At 40.8% G+C, this 23145-nt stretch overlaps 1 protein-coding gene and 1 pseudogene across 3 annotated transcripts in view; one reads left to right on the forward strand and one right to left on the reverse strand.

Annotated features, from left to right (window-relative positions):
* PLPP1 (phospholipid phosphatase 1) overlaps nucleotides 1-23145 on the forward strand; it is an 86892-nt gene that overhangs the window by 35367 nt on the left and 28380 nt on the right. For both annotated transcript variants that reach the window (XM_081929994.1, XM_081929993.1), the window contains exon 3: nucleotides 7328-7608. In XM_081929994.1, coding sequence (XP_081786120.1) covers nucleotides 7328-7608 — 281 coding nt within the window. The remainder of the gene's footprint in view (nucleotides 1-7327; nucleotides 7609-23145) is intronic.
* LOC309380209 (granzyme A-like) lies at nucleotides 8-22812 on the reverse strand (annotated as a pseudogene). Its single transcript, XR_014173337.1, has 6 exons — nucleotides 21822-22812; nucleotides 14806-14959; nucleotides 12477-12627; nucleotides 11333-11611; nucleotides 10519-10678; nucleotides 8-510 (listed from the first exon to the last, which is right to left on the reverse strand). The product of XR_014173337.1 is annotated as a granzyme A-like (transcript).

Raw genomic sequence — 23145 nt, forward strand, 5'->3', positions numbered from 1 at the left:
GTAAGTTTACAGCTCATTTTCCTCCATTACATTGCATTTTGAAAAGTTGTCATACCTTGTTTGCTATTGGATAACATGATGTCAAAGGAGAGCACTCTTCCTGACCTGGAAGAAAGAAGTTACAATTCTTAGTGAAAGCGAAACTGAGCAATAATACTGTAATGACATCGCTCCATGGCTAAGCATTTATTTAGAAAAAAATGCCTAATGTTAAGGTGGATTGACATTCATCTTCAGACATTGAAAAACAATGTTTATTAATGCTTTTTATCTTACTCATTTGCATGTAAAGCCTGCTTCATTCTAAAACCTCAGAGCAGCTAATTCAATATTTAAGCACCCTCTCACATATAGATACAGTACATACACTATCTACTTTAGACTCCAAATGGAGGAATTGAAAATCAGGACCCACTGCTTGCTCTTAAAAGCCAGCTGAAATAGGATACCGTAATCCTGCTGTGTTTTCAAAGCATGGGTAAGGGAAGAAGTTCTAAAGTTCTGGGACATCTGGGGAAACAAAAACAGCCTCATGATAAGAACATGTTAAAACTGGACCCAACTAAAGAGAACAAAAATGAACCTTGAATATTTTGCTCTTTATTTAATATTTGATTGGTAGTCTTGAACTTGATACAAACATTTTTTATCTATGCAGCCGTCCACCCTAATTCTATAACATTTCCATTAACTAATATATCCATCCCAACCTATCATCCTATGGCTCCACACAGGGCTACAGAGCAATAAGACAATTAAGATAAGGTGGACTTTCTGCAGGAACCTAGATGATATACAGTGGTACCTTGGGTTACATACGCTTCAGGTTACAGACTTTGCTAACCCAGAAATAGTACCTCGGGTTAAGAACTTTGCTTCAGGGTGAGAACAGAAATCGTGCTCCACCGGAGCGGCAGCAGCAGGAGGCCCCATTAGCTAAAGTGGTGCTTCAGGTTAAGAACAGTTTCAGGTTAAGAACGGACCTCCGGAACCAATTAAGTACTTAACCCGAGGTACCACTGTAGGTGCCTTCTTTCTGGGGCACCTCAATTTTACATGGTATGGATTTACCTTGTATGCTCTCCCACAGGTCCGCCCCCCCCCTCAAAAGGCCAGTTTGCCCACGGCTGGGGGTGTCAAGCCTTCTGTTGACAGGCTGCTTTCCTGATCTAAATCACTACCCAAAGCTGCTGTTCCCACTGCAGATGAAAAAATGCAGGGATAGCACTTCAACTAGTGTTCTCTACATCCCTGTAAAGCTAATACTGTCCGTGTGATTTTATTTCAGGAAAAATGGCATAGAGGAAGGGTTAAACACGCCCCCCCCAAGCAATTCATGAGGGTCCTCCTGATTGCCTTTTAAAAAAAATAAAAATAAATGGACATCTTATCACATTTTTTACATGCCATATATGTTTGCTATAGACCAAGCTATTTCTAGTGAAGTTTTTCCTTTACTGGGAAATTGATTGTGCTATAGTTAGCTAGAATGTGGTCATTTGCTCAGGTGTACTGAGCAGTCAGTGCTAACTTGTAAAAGTAGAGCCGAAGTTGCTATTTAGACAAATTGCTAGCTTGGTTGCAACACAGATGAGAAGGTGAGTTTGTAATTCTTATTTTTCTCTCTCCCTCTCTCTCCCTGCCCCTCAGTTCAAGCAAAAATAAACTTGTCTGCAGCCTTCTTTGTTCAGAGAACTCATTTCCTTCCAGTGTCGCTAGTTATTTTTAATGCTCCCTGTTCTAAAAGCAGTTTCAACACTTTTCAGCCAAGGATGATCCTCAGTGCTCCATGGGCATGATCAAGAGTAAAGGCAGTGTCTGGTTATTTCTTGCTTATGCTAGACAATTAAAGAAACAAACCTGATGGATTTCTAGCCTTTTTTTGAAAAAAATAATGAAGCTTGAAATGTGTCACGCCCTGATGACTTGCTTCGATCCACATGTGTTGGAGATTGAAAACCCAGAGAGAGAATATTCTATCCAGCTCTTCATTGCAAGCAATTTCAGAGCCGGTGAAAAATTAAAAACCTAAAACACCTGCATAAAGCACTATAACAACAGAGCCAAGCAAATAATAGCCAAAATCATTTTTGGATGGAGGTGTGCAGCTGGTTCTGGATAGAGCTATACTCCCCCTGGAGAGTCAAGTACACCACCTGGGACTTATCCCAGACTCACTGCCTTCTATTTAAGAAAGTACAGGTGACATTGGTGGCCAGAAGTACTTCTTACAAGCTTACTGCTGCACCTGTTAAATCCATGGATTTAGCCGCAGTGACATACGTCTTGGTTATGCCCAGGCTAGATTGCTGCAATGAACTCTTGAGTACTGTTTGGAAATAGCACAGAATGTGGGAGCCAAGCGTTTGGATTATATTACACCAATTCTGTTCTGGTTACAATATGAGGTAGCTTTGACTCATTCAATTGGGTGCATCTTTCAGGAAGAATGAATGATACAACTGCTAGGGCTTGCGTATACTTCACAGGCAGGTTTAGTCGTTGTTTGAGGACTATCCCTGCCTCTGGGTCTGGTCTTGACCAGACGGATACTGGAATCAGCAAGAGATACCCACATGACCTGAAGGTGCTGCTGTGCAATGCCAGGTCAATGATTCATAAGTCCACTGCCATACATGACTTGATTGTGGATGGAGGACTTGACCTGGCATGTGTAACAGAGACTTGGTTGGATGAAGCAGATGGGCCTGTCTTTGCCACTGCTTGTCCACCAGGTTTCTCTTAACGCACAGCAAGCCAGGCCTTGTGGGCGGGGAGGGGGGGTTGCAGTGATTCTTAGGAAGTCATTAGTTTGCACCAGGCATCCTATCGAGAAGACCCAGTTCTGAGTGCATGTTCTGAAAGTTGGGCGATAGGGGCAGTACAGGATTCCTTTTGGTGTACCGACCTCCCCGCTGCACCAAGGATTCCCTGCCCGAGCTGCTTCAGGTTGTGGCGGATGTTCTCCTGGAGACACCTAGTTTGGTTGTCCTAGGGGATTTTAACATCCATGCCGACACGACCTTACAAGGGGCCGCTCGGGACTTCGTGGAAAGTATGGCCTCCATGGGGCTGTCCCTGAATAGGTCTGGCCCAACTCATAGCCGCGGACATGCATTGGACCTGGTGTTCACCTCTATGGATGTTGGTGATCTGACACTAAGTAAAAGCGAAACTAAAGAAGTGCCATGGTCAGATCACTTCCTGGTGCAAGTGGATTTCTCCGTGACCCTTCCCCCCTGTAGGGAGGTGGGACTGATTTGGATGGTCTGCCCCCACCACTTAATGGATCCAAATGGTTTCCAGAGAGTGGTAGGGGATGCTTTATCCCATGTTGATGGCCTTTCAGCTGATTCCCTGGTGGCCTGCTGGAATGTGGAGTTAACCAGGGCTATTGACTGTTTGGCTCTGAAGCGGTCTCTCCGATTCCATGGAGCTTGGACAACCCCGTGGTTTTCCACAGATCTGAGGGCAATGAAACAATTGCTGAGAGGGCTAGAGCGCCGGTGGCGGATAACTCATTCTGAATCTGACCGGACACGGGTTAGAGCTCAATGTCAAGCTCAATGTCGAACCAGGAAGAGGGCCTTCTCGGTAGTGGCACCCACCCTGTGGAATGCCCTCCCACCAGATGTCAAAGAGAAAAACAACTACCACATTTTTAGAAGACATCTGAAGGCAGCCCTGTTTAAGGAAGCTTTCAGTATTTAATAGACTATTGCATTTTAATATTCTGTTGGAAGCCGCTCAGAGTGGCTGGGGAAACCCAGCCAGATGGGCGGGGTATAAATAAAAAATTATTATTATTCACATAATCCCTGTAGCAGAGGTTGCCAATGTAATGCCTACAAATGCCAGTGTGCTCGCCAGTACCTTCTGTGATGCCTGCAAAAGGTCTTTGTAAATATCTCCCAAACACTTTACATTGCATGACTGTTAATTCAGTTCCTGTTTGTGCCTGCTCAGTCTCTCCTGCATTGAACATGTCTTTTTAAACATGTCCACATTTTATTACATACCACCAGCTGTTTTGTCCTATGTGATGTCCCTTCAGCAGCCATTTTCTTAATCGTGCCCAGGACACTTTATCAAAATTCCAAATGGGCTTACTGGCACAAAAAGTTGGCAACCGGTATCTTACAGCCTGCTATTAAAAACTGAGAACATGAAAACATTAAGGCACCTGGCATCTTAAAGCTTTAAAGAACTGAGGCTCCAATTCTGTAGAGTCACCATTATCATTAGTATAACTTGTTGCCTTTTAAGTCCAGTATAATTAGGCTTGCCATTGGGGCTGACCTTACCATTGGGTGGAGTGAGGCAACTGCCTGGGGTGGCAGGGAGTGGCGGTGAGATGTTGGAGGACAGGTGTGTGGGCCACATTCATTGTCTTCTGTTGCCTAAGCTAACCTGCTGCATTCAAGTATCATCATCACTGTTGGAGTAAAATTCAACAACCACTGGTTATTTTCTGTATATGGAACTTGCCAGGGTGCCATCCAGTCCCTGAGACAGCAAAAATACAGTGGAACCTTGGTTGTCAAATGTAATCTATTCCGGAAGACCATTTGACTTCCGAAATGGTTGCCAATTTCAATGGAGAAAATTGAGAAATGTGCCTCGGAAGCTGTTCAACTTCCAAGGCGTGTTCGAAAATGGAAGCAATTACTTTTGGGTTTTCGGTGTTTGTAACCTGAGGCGTTTGTAACTTGAGGTACCACTTTGTTTACTAGGATTTATTTTAGAAAAGCTAGACTACCCCCTTTTTCCTTTAACAAAAGTGACATTAATACACTTTCTGTTGAGAAATGTACCAGTACCATGGTATGTGCCCTTACCAAGCAAATATTTGCTGGTTTGACATTTGTTTTCAGCCCATGACTTTAGCTTCCTTAAATCCACTAACTTACCTGAACTGCAGCAGGGTATGAGCCAAATATATTAGGGAATCTGCCTGGTAAGGAGGCAAAGCTCAGAAGCCCCCTAAGATTTCAAAATAGATATTGGTGACCACAGTATGTGGAAGGGTAGAGATTTAACTCTTGTCATAAGTCTGCATAATTACATTGAAATTAAATGTTTATACACTACAAAACAATGGAGTGGCTCTGGTGTTAACAATTAGATAAGCACCTGCCCTGAAACTCTCTCAAGGTGGTAACCAAGCAACACCCAATAAATGTGACCAAGCACCTGAAACCAATCTCAGGTCAAGCACCTTGCCAGCTGCATTAAAGTCAGTGAGCTCATTGTATGTCATCAGTTTGAGAGGAGGCATCACCCAAGATCACATTGGAATTTCTTGGAGCAAATGTCCTAGGGCACCTCCTAAACCAGCTTCCAAGAATTCTGTCTCGGATGACTGGTATGCATGTTACTGGAAGGTCTGTATACAAATGAGTTACCACCTGTGGGGCTGACGGAAGCACAGAAAGCAGCCGTACTCAAATATATAACTGTTCTCAGGTGGATTTTCTGGCATGCTACATAGCATATCACACCATGTTTTGCATAAATTTATCACTGAGAACGCTTCTCCTGACTATTTTGTAAAGACTCTGGGAGGCTTGAGGGGCTTCTTTCTCACCGCATCAGTCAGTTTTTCTCAGTGTTGTTGTGGTTACCTTCTTGTATGAGGCCTGGAATAAGTGCTTCCATTGCCCACCCATCCCTCCGAAAGAAAGGAAAGCAAAACTGGTGAATAGCCCTGCCTTTACAGAACCTATGGTATTCATCCAGATCCTAGTTACATATGTAAGGTCTGTAGGATGCTCCATGTTGATGACTGAATGTGAATTTGGAGAGATCTTTTAGCCATTGGGTTTTGTGGAAAGGCTTCTTATTAACGCTAGAATCCACAGAAATTTAAGTACAAATGGAAAACATATCTTCCAGTTTATGCCCTTATAAATACAATAAATGCTATTCTTGGGCGGTGGTGGTGTCCCCTGATACTTAAAATCAAATTCTGTGGGACAGAGGTGCTATGTGGACAACATTCTGGTTGTTGGTGTATAACCCACTGTTCCCTATATTCTGTTTCAGGCTCCTAAATATTTATTTACTCATATGCTATCTGCAAGCTTTTGGATATCTTAAAGGCCTAGTAAACATTCATGATCCTATTGTATATGATGCCCTACTGATTCACTTGCAGCATATTGATATGTTAGCGATGGATGGCTAACCAATGTGCATATCCAACATTGCCACAGTAGGAATTGTATTCATTTTTGTAGAAGTCGATTTTTGTCATTTAGCCTTGGCTAGAGATTTTCATTAAGGGGAAAATCTTCTAACCACCTTAACTTCAGTCAGGTACTTATAGTCCATGTATGTTGTTAGCCTCCAATTCACATAATCTCTGACACTGGCTAAACTGGCTGGGGCTGTTGGGAATTGCAGTTGAATTCCCACAGTTTCCCCACCCCTGCCTTAACTGGAAATTACCTACTCTTGTGATTCTCTAACCTTGCTTGTGGACCAACTACTGTTTAGAATTGTTTCCTATTCTGTTGTGCACAGACTTCTATTTTAAGAGGAGAAACTAAAATTAGTCCCAGTTATGAAACAACAAGCATGAATGCTTCTCATGCAACCAACATGCTTAAATTTGAACATCACCTCCCCATAACAGTCAAGTTACAAAGCTGTAACTTCCTGTAGATTTCCAAATCTAGCACTTTTATTATTGTTTCAGTAAAGTTTCACATCCTGGAGGAAGGATGCTCTTTCAAAATATTCCATTTTGCTGAAACATGGGAGGTTCCCATGTTAAAATCTGGCCTTTAGCAACCCTGGCAACTGTGCTCTCGTCTAACCCTTTAACTTGGTTCCTGAGTTTCCAGAATGATCACGTTCTTGGCAAAGAAACTATTTCTTTTGAGTGCAAGGTTAAGAGTGAGTGGAAACTTGATGAGGAATAAAATGTGCTGTGTGCTGTGGTGCTACTACTGGGTCTTTTGTGAAGTAGTGTGGGAAAGGTTGTTATCGCTGGAAAAAAAGGTGAAGGGTTGCCTTCCATTCATTCATTAAACCTTTGCTTCATAATCAAATGAGAAAAAAACAGAGGTTCCTATTTACTTCAGTGATTTTTGGCTCAGCCATTCGGGACATCCTAATGATTTCCAGAAATTATTTGTTCTTTTTATTATTACTTAAAATTCACATAGTCAAAAATCAGATTTACTTATCCTGAAAATCAATAAAATGAACTAAGAAACCCCGCCATATTTACCCATGTACGGAGCAACTTTTATATCAGATAAAACATTTTAATGCTGTTTCTTTAACTCATGTCTTTCTGGTTTCTTTTTTTCTATTTCAGATAATCATAGGAGAGGCACTTTCTGTGTATTACAACCGCTTGCACTCCAATTCATTTGTGCGGAACAACTATATTGCCGCTCTTTACAAAGCCATTGGGACATTCATTTTTGGCGCAGCTATTAGCCAGTCTCTTACGGACATTGCCAAATACTCTATAGGTAGATTGAGGCCTCACTTTCTGGCCATATGTGTACCAGATTGGCCACGGATCAACTGCAGTGCTGGTTACATTGAAAACTTCAAATGCCTTGGAAACAAAGCAAAGATTAATGAGGCGAGGTGAGTCTGTTAATTTAAGATATTTTGGCATGAAGACTTGTATGATGAAATTTCCTGGCAGAAGTGGAAATTCTAACTACTTTCTAAGTGGGGTACTGATCCCAGCAGAAGTGAGTTTTGTGGTGATGATGTACTTGAAGTATAGCTCAGTTTATGAACTCATATTTGTCTACTGTCAGCACGCAGAATGTATTGCTGAGGTAAGTGCTTCCATGAACGAAAAACGCATTTTCCTGAATTCATTATGTTAATTGATTTCAAATAATTACAAGCTGCTGTAGTTGCTGTTAGTCCACATATTAAGATTTCAGTGATGCAGCACTCTCAGCTGTACAAAGAGTGGGAAGTAAATCCTGTAACATTATTAAGGCTTGCACCAGTATTTTGGTCACAAGTTGTCCCTTTTGATGTAATGGCATCATCAAGAGCAGGAGGGCACAGGTAAGTATAGGATAAGCTGTTACAGATCCTGATGAAGGACACTGAAGAATCATGCAGATGTTTTCATGTACCCAAGAGAACATTTTGAGTCATTTGTAGACCAGCACTGTTGTCCTCCACACTCCTAGTGCCATGTGGCAAAACAAGTTTGAAAAATGAGAGGACGGAAGTTTGGGCAGAAGATTTGTGCCAAAAGTACTTCTTTGGATTACAGTTCTTGAAACTAGAATGGAGTTGGTTATATTAAACCTGGACAATTAGGAGGTGATATGATAGCCAAATGATATGATAGCCATATTTAAATGTTTGAAGAGGTGTCATGTAGATTGTGGAACTTTTTTTCCCTTTAGCAGGCTCAAGTGAGTAGAAAGGGGATTTTTACTAAGCCTCAGGAAGACTAAAGCAGTTTGACTGTGGAAAATCATCAGAAGGTGGTGTCTACTCTTTCATTAGCAATTTTTAAGCAGAGGCTGGAAAGCCACCTATGAGTGATGCTTTGCAGCAGTTTTTTGCATTAACAAAGGGGGTATATGATCTTTGAGGTGCATTCTAACTGTATGGGAGATTTCCACCATTAGTTAAAGTTGGCCTATTGAAAGCAATAGACTTAACTTAAAAGATTGGTTTACATTAGGTAAGGCTTTGCAGTCCACAAGTCTCTGGATCCTTAGGAGGCTGTAGTCAACAACTGTAATGTAAATAAAGATCAGCATAATTTTTAATAATAAATATTGGCTGTTGTGCTTGCCAGTAAAATGAAGTTCATTCTAAAACAGGCAAGGGTTTCATGGTATAAAACTGAATTGAAATGGTGGCAGCACATCAGTAGGGGGTTGGCAACCTGCAGGATAGCTGTGCTTGTGGGAACTCTTGGTTTCCTGTTAAACCCCAGCCAGCAGCCAAGGCATTTAAGTAGTAAAAACTTATCATTGTGTTGAATGTTTTCTTCAGGTTAGACATATAATTAAATTTGCGGAACTATATGATTAGAAAGGTATGTGTACTCATGTGCCGTTAGAAAATTGAGTTTGGATTTGGAAGAATATTCTTTGACTTAACTCTCTGTCTGAATTTTAAGGATATCTCTCTCACACACACACAAACACACTGAAGGGGGCATGACTGGTTTGCCTGCACATGGCACCAAGTTTTGAGGGCACTGCAAGAATGACTTAGAACAGAAGGCAAGTGGTGGGGTGTGTGCTGAATACCACTGGTGAAGTTTGAAAGCCCAGAGTCCACTGCTGCACCTAATGCATACTGGCTGCAACCATTTTGTGCAGGGGTTCCATTCCTGGCCCCCACACGCATAATCTCATTCTGCCCTGTTACGCCCCCGGTACATTCTGTCCCGTTCTGCCCTCATCTGGGTCCAAAAGGACCCACACATTGGTGGTTGCGTGTCAGTTGGATGCACGCTGCCTGTATATATTTCATTTAATGTGAGTGTGTTATAATTAGGACTTTCAGGGAATCTGAACTGAGAGACGTAATGAGCCTTTAGAATCTTGTCTTTCTAAGGGACCTTTTGTAGCAATATTTTATATTTTAAGGGCATCATACCAGAGGAAGACTTTGAACTGATAGCTCACCTATTAACAGCAGCTTAAAAGGTGATTTGTCAAAACTGGAAAAGCTCTATGTCACCTTCAATCTTATCTAATTTGGGAGATAATTATATTGGGTCTTTTTTGGACTAGTGGACATATATTTTGAGTGTTGTGTGCCCCAGTCACACAATGGCTGCTATTGTGGAGAAGGGATGTACTGGCAGAAAACAAAATTAGAGTGCATTCATTGTTTTCCACCCCCATCCCTGGGCAACCTCAGGTTTACCACAGGAAGTCAGCAGTTAAAGGCTTAACAACACTGTTTTTGCCAACGCCAATCCTAAGCCAAAGGCTAGGCTGCCATCTTGTACAAAGACATTTATGAAGTAGCTATGTTTACCATTGCACTGTAAGTAACTATGCAGTTAATTCTTAATGAATACCTAGACATCAGCTCCTGTACAATAGGAGACATGTCCCAACTTCTTTGCAAAATTTTCGCGGTGGCCATTTGAGGAGAGGGTTCTTTCACATTCATCCATGCTTACTGTGTAAGTAGTTTCCTCTGTAGTGGAAAAACACATTTCCCCCAGCTTTATAAAAACACATGAGATCCAAATGGCATTCTTACACATGAAGGAAGCAGCTTTGCAGTGTACAATAGGGGATGTGAACCAAATGCTATTGGCTTCCAACTCTCATTAGCCCCAGCCGTCAGGGCCAGTTCACAGAAGATGGAATTTGTAGTCCATCAACACCACAGGTTCCTCATCACTTTAAATCAGTTACATATAGGGCACTCACTACAGCTACAGAGATTAGCATAAACTAAATCGCATTCTCTTTTTAAAAAGAAAGAAAAAGAAGAGGTTTAATTAATGAGTATCTGGAAAGAGAATCATAAAACCAAGTGCTCAACCTGTAAAAGGTTCTGTGATTTCTCTTATCCAGGCAAGATAGTCCTCTGTGAGAAGAGTATAGATACCAGGGTAGCGTTGATTTCCACATTCTGATTTAGCACCAAAGGAGACAATACCTCTTTGCTTCCCATTGCATATCAAAGGGCCACCAGAGTCACCCTGGGAAAAGATTAAACGGAGACATGTTACCATTTTGAAAAATCCAGCTCTTGCATTTATTGAGTCTAAAAGAGTAGTTCAGTTCAGCATAATGTTATATGTAGTGATGCATTCAACATTCACATTTTTGAATGTCTGAAACAAATGAGAAGACTTCTATGAAACTGTTAGAAGTAAAAAAATGTAATCCAACATAATCATGTCCATATTTGCCTTGAAGTGAGTTCCACTGAATTTAGTGTGGCTGGCTCTTAGTAAGTGTGGATAGGGGTGCAGCATGACATAATAATCACATGCATATTTAATCAAAACTGTTTGCCTAACTTCAAATTTAGTTTGGAAATTCTTGAGTAGGGATCTGCTTTTTGCTTTCCTCCTATTCACGAGTTTTTGTTCATTAACTTTTAGAATTGCAACCCTAAATATACATTCCTACAAGGAAGCATCTCATAATATATTGGAACCTATTTCCGTGTAAACATGTGGATTGCACTGCAGTTTATTGTACACTTCTTTCAATATCTCATAGACACACATGTGACTTTGATTAAATACAAATTTATTTATCTGTCAAACAGTAGATAGGTAGATGGTTAAGTTCTTTAATCAGTTGATAGCTTTTTTAAGGAAGACAGAATGGGTAAATAAAAACACTCTTGCCACACAAGCATCTTTTCCTCCCTTGCCATCTCCTGCACACAACATGTTACTTGTCACATACATCGAATGCTTATAGTGATTCTCATCATTTCAGACACTTCTCTGAATAACAGTGACATTAACTTCACGAAGCATAGTGGATATATTCCTGCTTTTGTTATCAGTAATTCCCCACCCAGCTACTAGACACTGTGTTCCTGCCTCAACATCATTGGAAGTGCTAGGAAGCTCAATGCATTTGACATGTTGGTCAATCTTCGCAATTTTCTCCATCTTAAAGGAATCATAAAGGGAAATAGTACTTATAAACAGAGCACAATTGAATAATCTCATTTTAGACTTCCTTTTATTTTATAGTACATTGTAAGACCTATAACATATTTGTAATATAATGTACAACATTTGTTTCTCCTAATGATTCAGTGACAAACAGGTAGCGTTACTACAGATGATCAAAGAATCAGGAATTAACAGTTCCAAGATCAGAAATCCCTACCTGCTTAACTACACACCCGCACCTGCACAATATTACTATTATACCATATGATAATGAGCTATCTAAATTATTCAGCCTTCAGCTACTTTAAAAAAAAATCTGCAGGAGAAGCCAATCATCAGTCTCTAATGAGATGTCAGTGGCGCCCATTGGGCTTGGTAGAGCTGAGGGCTGGGAGACCAACAGTAGGTGGAGCCAATGACAAGCAGAGCCAACTAATTCTATTTTTGGATCCATCCTTATTGCTGAGTTCTACAAGGGCAATATTGAGACTAAAGAGGAGGAAGCTCTGCTTTATGCTTCTTGTAGAAGTTGCTTAAGCTCAGGCATTGGCAAGTCTCCCAGGAAAACTCGTATAACTAAGCAGGCTGAATAAGAACAGCTAGATGATGATCACTAATTTTGCCAAAGAATAACACTAACACTTTCCTATGCTTTCTAGTTGAATAACCAACTAAGGCTGTATTATGTTTCCCATTGAACTCTGTGGGGCTTACCCCTGAGTAGACATGTGCATTGATTACACTGTTGCCTATTTAAAATTTAAGGCATCCAATTCACTTGACAAGAAAGATATTTAAAAAGATAAGTATAAAATTAATTTTTTTGCCCCCAGAATATTCACATTCCATTTAAAAGTACCTTCAAAAGCATAATATCATTTCCCATCGTCTTTTCATTATATTGTGGGTGACCATATCTTCCAATAATTTTAATGCATTGTTGTTTTCCAGTTAGTGAATGAGCACCAAGAAAAACTATTGCTTGTGGAATTGATTTTTTTCTTTCTTTTCTGAAAAGATAAAAAAATTAAAGATTTGGTCAACATTTGCTTCTAGCAAGTGCATTAATATTTGTTTTGCACTCTCCTTTGCCTTTCACAATATTCTTGAGTCTGGGTTGTCATACAGTACATTTCACACTCTGCATACTGCATACTTAGGCTGCAGTCTGAAACATACTTACTTAGGAGTAAGTCCCACTAGGCACAATGGCCCTTCTGAATAAACGTGTAAGATTTTGCTGGTTTTTTATCCATTTTGAACTTAATCGTCTATATAAATAGCACAGGATATAATACCCCATTGTTTACTGTGTGGTTGAGAAGCCAAAGTCTACTGGGCATTGCACAGAAAGGTATGAATGGAAAGCCAGTGTCTGTTTCCTGATACGGAAGACGTCGTGATATCTGAAAGACTGCCTCCTTCCCAACAGATGCCCTTGGCTGTTAAGATCAACAGAGATTCCTCTTAGTAGTGCTGCTGCCCATGGAAGTTCAGCGGATGGCAGCCCAAAAAATAGGGTCTCCAAAAGGAGACCCTAAGCCAGAGGTTTTCAACCTTTTTGAGTACGCGGCTCCCTTGACCAACTACATTCTTTCTTCGGCATCCCTGTGGGGCTCAGGAGCCCAGTTATGTCACCCCTTGCCTGCAGAGCTGGCAGCCTCTCATCCTTTTTTCAAACACACTCCCTTGTGGAATGTTTCCTCAGCCTCCTCCTCCCCTCTCCTTGGGAGTCCTCTGGGCAGCCACAGTTGCCGCCCCTGGTCTCTTAGCTGCTGCCCCCTGCCCCAAAGGTAGCTGCCTCCTGACACTGCCCCATAGGGGCCTGGGAAGCGCTCCCTGGCCAGCCCCACAGGCATCATTCACTGGGGGAGCTTGTAGCCAGGGCTGCTGCAATGATCAGCTGTGCAAGCCTTTGGGAGGCAGGGATGCAAGAGGGCATCAGAGGAGGAAGGGAAGGAAAGAGGGACAGAAGCCAGTGTTGCCCACAGCACCCATGGCCATCATTCAAGGCACCCCAGGATGCCACAGCACACTGGTTGAAAACCACTGCCCTAAGCTGTAGAATTCCCCTTCAAACAGAGGTGCATCTGACTCCTTCATTGAATAGCTTTGGCCTTTGAATTAACCCAAAAATATTTTTCACCTGGGGCCCTCTTGGAATATCCTGCCCCCCCCGGGGGGCATATGGCCCCCGTTTGGAAACATTGCTCTACACCTATCAAGTTAAGACTTCTAGAAGTTAAAAACAGCTACATTCACTCTATATTTTTATACAGTAGTTCATTAAATCTTCTCCACTGTTTTAACACTATGAACTTGGGTCCATAAAAGGTTCTGTTCCCCCATCCTTGAAATCAAGCTTGAGGAACTCTGGAAAAGTTATTTGCAGGAGTTTGCTGGCTGATAAAACATCTTCACCACTTCTCTTGTAATATAGCTGCCACAGCTTTGTGCCAGTAAATTACCTACAGGTTTCAGTATATTGACTAGCACAGTAACCAAGCTGGGTGTGTGTGTCACATTTCTACTGGAATCATCTTCATCTTCCATCATAATGAGGTGTTGACTTGCACATGTGATGTGAGCCATTACAGATTAAACATCACAGATAAAGCGTACACATTGAGCTATGAGTGATCAAGTTAATCTTTCAAGCACTGGAAAATCAAATTTATGTGCATGCCTTTGTGAATCAGCCACAAATACTAAGTAGTCAAGTGACATGCAATTGTTTGTCCTTTGTAAAAGTGTTAACTTCATAATAATCTGCACTGCTTTGAACTTGGGACCACAAAACGAAATGTTACCCAGATTTTCAACCCGCACTGCAATATCACATTGCACTTAAGTCACGAATCCATGATTTACTGCAGAGTGGCTAACGACCTGTGGCCTTTTGGATGTTGCTGGATTACAACTCCCATCATTACTGACTATACTGGCCATGCTGGCTGAGGCTGATGAAAGTTGAAGTCCTGCAACATCTAGTCTTGAGTACCACAAGTTGCCCAACCCTGATCTACTGGATTTTCTTGCCATTCTCATTTTCTTGGATCTTACAGCAGGCAGCTGCTACTAGCAGCTCACACTAGGAGGCAAAGGCTGTGACCTGACAGAATAACAACTAAAGGGCTTGCCTAAAGGGCCAAGAACTTTGAAGAATAGACATACTTCTCTATACTTACTGAAAACAATGAGCTGCTGTTAACACCCAGTTCCTTTTAATCAAAGTACCTCCACATAAGGGTGTGTTACCTTCAACACGTATAATGAGGGCAGCCATATAAGGTCTTGAGTGTGGAACTGATTCTTCGCCCCCAATTATATCTGTAGATTGACCTAAGTAGAAATAAGACACACTAATCAAATTGTGTTATATATGCTGTGCTTCAGGTTAGAGAAAGGATAATGTAATTGTGTTAAAGCACATGCTGATAGGCACATCAATGGAATTTTATGTCGATTCAATGGCATGCTGAACAATAGAACATCAGTTAATACTCCTGAAGCCTAATTCAAACACTTTTGGCATAGTTGCTGCTCAAAACTGCAATGGTGTCATCTGCTCGGGCATGCAAACATTTAAATGTGTTCCCACAAAAGTTGATGATAGATAGCCTGCAACGTTTATGAGCCTGCATCACATCCCTGCAGCGGCCCAGAAGTAGTCACTCCTGTGGGATTGGGAGACTCACAGTTGTTGTCAACCAACTGTTACTCAGGGTATACCCATTGGAATTAAGTGACTGAAGTTAATTGTCATTAATTTCAATGGATCTCCTCTTGAGTAAAAACCCCAGCATGGAAAAAGGTTTTATTTTTCATCCCAACTACATGGAACTTTGGCCATATGATTGAAAATAGAATATTGACATAGAACTGATAATTCTTTTCTGTGGTGTTATACTTTCCAGATGCTGTAAACAACATGTTGGGTGGGCCCAAGTCCCATTAAAATAACAGAAATTTAGTAAATAATAAGTACCTAAATCGCAGTAGTTTACATGGAATTTATGTATGCTTAAACCTTGTTCAGTCTGCTTGTTTTCTCGTTCTCTTTTTGTCTAGCTTTACAGATGCAGCAGAATTAAGTGGGGAAAAGTGGATAATCTGTAACATTTCAGATGGAAGAGGTGATCACATTTTTAAAATCCCTCTGACATACTGTACTTCAAAAGCTCCCTGCAAGTAGAATGCTAGCATGGCAGAGGTAGTGCTGGGCTAAAACCTCTCTACCTGATGTGCTTATTTTCTTCTTGCAGGGTAGGTTTTTCAGATAACACCCATCCCCCAGCAATTGGAAGTAGCTCTGTCCCTTCTGTCTTGAATTTATTATAGTCAATTTAATACAGGTGCCAGGCAAAAAAAATTCCATTTTCCTAGGCTTTAAGAACTGCTAATTTTTAATTTAGAATAATAATGAGTTTGCAGTCTAATTGAATTGACTCTTCCTGTTTTCCTTTGTATCGTTTATTTCATTTTTTAAAAAGTATTGCACATTTATTCTATTATGCTACTTCATTAGCTGTCCTGGAAACACATTTCTGCTGCAAGTGTGGGATATAAATTATGTAGAGAAGCAAAATAAAGTTTTGCCCTGGCAGAGCAGTCCTAACTAGTGGCTTGAAGGTGCCTCCTGCCAGCCACAGTGTAAGGTGGGCAGCTTCTGCAATTTTTTATTTTTTTTATTTTTTGGCTGTACTAGCTCCAGAGGTGCCCAGATCAGACATTCTCCAGAAGCTGGATCCATGGCTGTCTGTCACCCAGCTGCCATGACATCCCTTTTTGGGGCACACTGTTGGCAGTAGCATTGCCTCTGCTGCAACACTTTCTGTGGCCATATTTGCCCCTTTCAATGCATGTTCTGAACTTACCAACATGCCAACTTATCTGCCTGAATTTGAAATCTTTTAACGGCAGCAAAGATTCTACCTACTTGCCATTAGCAATCAGTGGTAACTCCTTCAAATGGGGAATGGCTGGACAGCCAGGTTTTGCAAACTTGACAAGAGGGAGGTTGGGTGGGTATCGAGGGATATCAGAAATCCCATGAATCTGAAGCCAGCCCTGTTTTCCTTGCGCTGAATGTGTTGGGGAGGGAAGACAAAACAGATGTAGAACTAACTTACCAGTCTGAATTTTGAAGAGAAAATAAGCCGCCAAGAAGGACAAAACCAAGAAAAGCCCCATGGTGGTGGTAGCTGCTTTGAGTCCCCTTCAGAACATGTGCCTGCTATATATAGGTTGACCATCTGAAGGAAGTGAGCTGTCGGTTTTTTTTCTTTCTTTCTCCTTGCCTTTTCCCCCTCAAATTATTTTACCTTTTGCCCCTCCCCTAGCCAAGATCAATAATGGCAAAAGTATCGTGCACAGGTGTGTGTGTGTGTGCGGCATTGTCCCCTGGGTTATATGGACAAATAGAGAAATTTGAGAAGGTTAAGGGAAAGGCAGACAAAAATATTATAAATTAACTGGAAAAACTGAGTCTGTTTTTCCTCTACTGGAGTAACAAAGTACAAAGTATATGCTAGGGGACATATCGCAATATTTGTTGATAATATAAATGAACAACTTTTATTACTCATGTTCCAATAAGGTGTTTATATTTCTGTGGCCCAAAATAGCATTTATAAATAATGACATAATATTCACATATACAGTTCTGTAAATTTTGTTTGATGCTATATTTGTGTATCCAATTACCTTATATCTGCATTTTGTTTGATTTTTCAATTGTTCGCAGCATTATTTGTAATATAGAAACATTTAATAATAACAAAATGGGGGAAATGGGAGGTTTCCAAGTGTAAGGGGGAAAGCAATGGGGATTCTTTCCCTGTGAGTGCCACATCCATTCTGAGCATCTTAACTAAATCTTACTTACATTAAAAGCAGTACAAGTGTACAGCTAGCAATTGAAATGCCATACCAATTAAGACAAATATGTGACTTGCTGCTGTGAGTCTCAGCAGCTGTTAATTTTAGAAGTGTCTGTCCTGTGTTGCTTCACATAAACATGGGAAGGGGGGAAAAACAGCAAAGCACCTGGGTTTTTGCAGTGCCACATACTTCTACTCCTCCATCCCTCTAGACTTGGCTCCCCATTAAAGTCCTGTGAACAAGAGCTGGTTGACATCTGTTGTTGGTGAGAAGCTCATTGAAAGGTGCTAAGGGCTTTGCAAGTGTGATTTTAACGTTTTGCAACAGATGCCATAATATCCAAGACCAGCACTGGCACTCTGCTACCGTGAACATGTGCATATGCCCACAGATGTCCAGGTAAATGAAACTTAACAGATGCTGGCACTTCAATGATTGCATTAGTTCTTCACGGACTCTGGTTCATAAGTGGTGTATGTGTTTTTTATAAGATTATATTTACACATTATTTACAGTTGAGTTTGTCCCTAATGCAACTGTGGCGATCACACAGGGTCCCCGGACGTTTAACGGTCTATTGATCCCTGTGCCACCACTGTGCTCGTTTCCCCGCTGCCACCAACCAGTTACTCTCTGGTAAAACACTGAGTCCAGACAGTTGTTAAAAGTGAGCCAAAAAAAACCCCCAAGTTTATTTTACAGACATTAACTAGTTTATGGTTTCTCTGATAATATTCCTTTCAGTATCTTAACTTTAGTTTCTTTACCTATACCTTCCTAATTCCTTCTGACTGATTATCTCAACTGTGTGACTGACTCCTCTTAACAAATTCTCTCACTCTGTCACACCAGACTAGCCCAACCCACAGACTTATCTTATCTGTCTCTTCTAACTCCAGGCTGTCTTCTCCACCCTGACTCTAACTCTCCCCCCAAACGCCCCCTCTGTGCTTTAACCTTATACAGTGGTACCTTGGGATGCAAAAGGGATCTCTTCCGGAGCTCCATTCGCATCCTGAACGTAACGGAAGACGCAACAGCACATCTGCCCATGCGTGGGTCGCGTTGTGCCGCTTCCATGCATGCATGTGACATCATTTTGACCGTCTGCGCATGCGTGAGCAGCGAAAACCGGAAGTAACGCACTCCGTTACTTCCGGGTAGCCATGGAGCGCAACCCGAACGCGATCAACCTGAAGCGTATTTATCCCGAGGTATGACTGTACACAGTTAACTCTGCCTCCTGGGTTCCCATTGGTTAGTCGTTTTACAATTAGTTAACCATTTCCCTAAGAACCCAGTATGATGTCACACACCTAGGAGGGCAAACGCCACAGCAACCTTCAAAGCCGTTTCCCTCAAAGAGCATTATCCAATGAAAGTTAAGGTCCAGTTTTCTGTTAATAGGATAGATTTGCAGCATAGTCTGAAGCATCTTTGGCCAAGTCCTGTTCGGTAGAATTTACTCTCTAGAAAGTGCATAGGATTACAACCACATTTTTAATTCTTGTTCACTGAAATCAATGCGGAGAGTTCTTAACTGGCTGGATTGTGTCCAGAGTTACGATTCCTATGGGAGAAGCTGGATTGCTCTGTAAAAGTGAGAAGTTTTATTTGGGCTGTTTGCTTGTGCTGTTTCAGCAGCAGCTTTATGAGCACGTTGAGTGGCCAAAATATCTTAAAATTGTTACTTAAAGTAAGAAGCTGTTTTTATATGTCCATATAACACCAACTAAATGTTGGTATCAGTTTCCATTTTACTCAAATCATTGGTCTATATATTTTTTTAAGTCGCTGTGCTAACATGAGCTGTCTCACTGCAATTAACATACAACTTTAAACCTTACTGAAAGAGTGATTCCCACAACTGCACATAAATATGCACATCTAAATTTAAATTGCCTTTGTCTGGCCTAAGGAAGGGCACTTGGTATTTTTAAACTTAAAAAAAAAAGCATCTAGGGAGCAAAGTAAGGTTATTTTGAAATCAGCCTTCAACAAATGTGTCAGTAAAATATAAATAGATTACATGTTAATAACATTTCCCCAGGGTTGCAGTTTACCTGATCTAAAGAAAAATAACTGTGTTGCTACCTTCAGATTCAGAACAAGTTGTCTAGTTTTTGTCTATGCACAAGCTGCATTTAACTCCGTTCCCCCGTGATAGGTTCCATTAAGCTGGTTTCTCATCTGGTGTATATCTCAATGTAATAAAAAATAATTTGTCATTCACATTGGCACTATGGTTGCTTTCATTCTAACAGTAAGAGCAGATGGCTGAATCCAACAGTGATTGGATGAACTGTATATTTGCCTCTTCAATGGATCTTCCACAATACTGATAGCCTTGTCTTTTTTTTAAAAAAAGTATTTTGGTTTGTTACTTTTTAATAGGGCATGTGCTGTACTTTCAAATTGGAGAAAGGCAATGTTAAAGCAATGTGTGGTAATATTTGTTAAATCGTATACTGCCTTATATTTCAGAGAAGCCATTAGTTTTCTCAAAGTCGCTTTCCAGGAGGAGAGGCAGCATATAACATATATTCAGATTAAAGCACCAAATAGTTAATTTACTAAAATTAAATGGCTGAAATCTCTAATAAGGGTGCACCACTAAAACAGCCACTTATTTTAGCCATAGCACAATGCACCCATTTGGACTGGTGGTGCATGATGGCTGTGTTTTTTCTTTCTTTCCCCCTTTTTTCTCTGTACCCATGGCAGGGAAGGGTCATGGGTGAAATGGCCATAAGCAAATGCAGGTATAAACATATATTTTTAGCATAAGGTGCCCATCTGTTCATAATGTGTCTTTTAAGTTATTACAGGAGGTAGAGCAACAAAAGTTTAACCAGGGGAAAACTTTTCTATTTGTAGGTGAGGTTAGAGTGCTAACATCAAAACTGGAAGGAAGCTAAAATAACTCTGGCGTACGTGCTACATACACTTTAAAATATTTTTAGGATTTAATATGGGATTTGTATTGCCAATTGTATACGTTTTCATAGTGGAAAATGATATGCCCCAGTTCTTTTGTAGAAAGGTCAGGTATATTAAGATGAGCATTCCTTGCTGATCCAACTTCTCAGCATAGTAACTATAACACTGAAGGAAAGCAGAGCAGCAGCACTAGACTTGACCTTGTGTACTTGTTTTTACCATGAATAGTCACAGCTGGCAAACAAAAGAGCTCTGTGTGAGGGGGCACTAGTTGAAATTTACCCTACTTTTTTCTTATTTATCTTGTTGCACGTGCTTCCTAAGAAACAAACAAAAAAATCACTGGGTGACATTCAAATGTGTCAGCCCATTTGCACAATGGAATTCGGCCTGTGCCAATGACATTTCCCCTTCCATTCCTTTCCCCTGCTGCCCCTCCCCTCAAAAACCCTTCATTAAAATATGTCAATTCCTTCACATAAGGACACAGGAATCTACCTTATACTGAGTCAGGCAGTTGGTTCATCTAGTTCCGTTTTGTCTACACTAGGGGTAGCCAACATGGTTGTATCCAACATGGTTGTAATCCAGAAGTTGTGGACTTCAACTCCCATCAGCCCCAGCCTACATGGCTATGACCAGTAATGATGGGAGTTGTAGTTGTCATTGGCCTTTATTGGCATAAATTTAAACAACAAAATCATAAAATCATACAAATACATTAATAATCCAAACACATACAATATATAAAAGACTAGATAGCCTCAATTGAGTAAATCAGGCAACTTTAGATTTAGCTTTAAAAATCTCAGCTAAATACAATCTTGGTAGTTTCGGGAGTATCATCCCTCAGCAAATATTGGATTACAGACTCTTTGTAAATCAATATTTTAAGCTGTAAGGGAGTCCTTTGCAGATCTCTGCAAAGGATGTCAAGAAGAGGGCAATCCAAAATTATGTGATGTATTGTATTTGGTGTTTTCTTATTACAGGAGCAGGATCTGTTCTGGAAGGGGATTTTTTGTAGTTCCATAACATCTGGACACAATCATGTCTACTACTTGTATCTCTGGTTTACATGGATGGTTTTTCAGACTGGAGTCTTTACCAAGCCCTATCTGGAGTAGTCAAGGGTTGAACTGGGACCTTCTGCATTCAAAGTACTGTATCTGTTCTACCAGTGAATTATGGACTCTCCTACTTCACAGCTAACTCTTCAGTAACAAATGTTTGCTGACAGTTTCACAGGAATTCTAGCATTTTGGAAGGCTTTTATGCCACATATCTCAAAACTATCCTCTTAGATGCATGTACTTAACTTTTTGCAGGAGGAAACACTGAGATTCCAAAGGATTATATTACAACAAATTTAATAACTTACCCATGCAGACTTGAGGTTACAGTGAGTAACTTGATTACGGTAAATCAAGTGGTAATGTCAGTTGCTGTATCTTACAGTGTCCTGTTCTGGGTGTCATGGACGGTTAAAGTGGTATAGATTATCTCTTGGTTCTCAGAAGTGAAATGGTAGGTTAATAACTGTCACAATTGTCAGGCACGCATATATGCTACCAAATTTGGTAGGATATTGGGTGCTACCACTATACTGATGACACCCTGCTCTATTTCTTGTCATCTTAATCGGGTGCGGTCATGCACATTCTGGTCCAGTGTCTGGTTGGACGTGGGTGTCTAAATTCAAAACTGAATCCTGATAATACAGATGCTGTGTTATCCTGGGTCCAGGAATTAAGTGTTCTTGACAGGGTTGCATTATGCCTGAAATAACATGCATATCCGGGGGCAAGATTCCACCTTTTGACTGAAACCCTTGTGTCATAAATGGCAAGGCATGCTTATCCCCAACTATGGTTGCTATTGGACGGAGATAGTCTGGGCACAGTAACCCATTCTCAAATAACTTTTTATTTAAATCCACACCAATCCGTCTTCAGGCCTGACCGTGGGACTGAGAGTGAGACAGGGTGTGTGTTGCCTAGCTGCTGCTGCTGCTACTTCTTGATCTCTCTGCAGATTTCAATACCATATTATCCTTCTGGAAATTGGGCACACTATGCTACAGTTGTTCTGGTCCTACCTAACCCACAGGCCCTTAACAGCTAGGACCAGTTTACTTGCAGGATCACCTTATCTCATTTGACTGCTTTGATCTGTGGACCTGGCACTGTTACAGGGGCCACATAAAACGACTTCTGCAGTTGTAAGAAATTGATCTTATAGTGTGGGAGCAGCACCATTTTGAAACTTCCTTAGCTATTGACACTAGGCAGACACCTTTTTTCAGCACCTGCTTAAAACATTTTTGATCAGGCAAGCCTCTCCAGACATATACATGTTGACGTGTTGTAATTTTTTACTGTGAATTTTATTTTATTTTATTTTAATCTTTTAAATCTTTTAAATTACTTGTTTTAAAACGATAATTTAATATCTCTTGTAAACTACTTGGAGGTTTTATTACAGTCCGTGTGTGTGTGTGTGTGTATAGTTGAAATAAAATGCTGTATATTATAGAATAATATGTATCATTAACATTTAAAGGAGGAATGTAAACAGGAGAGGAATATGAAGGAAGAGGAGAGAGGAGAGGATTAACGAAAATTGAGGGGTAGGTTAGAGGTTTATTGGAAAAGAGGAAGAACATGATGAATAGGGTGAGGAAGAACATTTCAAGTGGTGTGGAA

Source organism: Podarcis melisellensis, assembly GCF_964234715.1.
Source record: "Podarcis melisellensis genome assembly, chromosome: 11".
NCBI classification, from domain to species: domain Eukaryota; kingdom Metazoa; phylum Chordata; class Lepidosauria; order Squamata; family Lacertidae; genus Podarcis; species Podarcis melisellensis.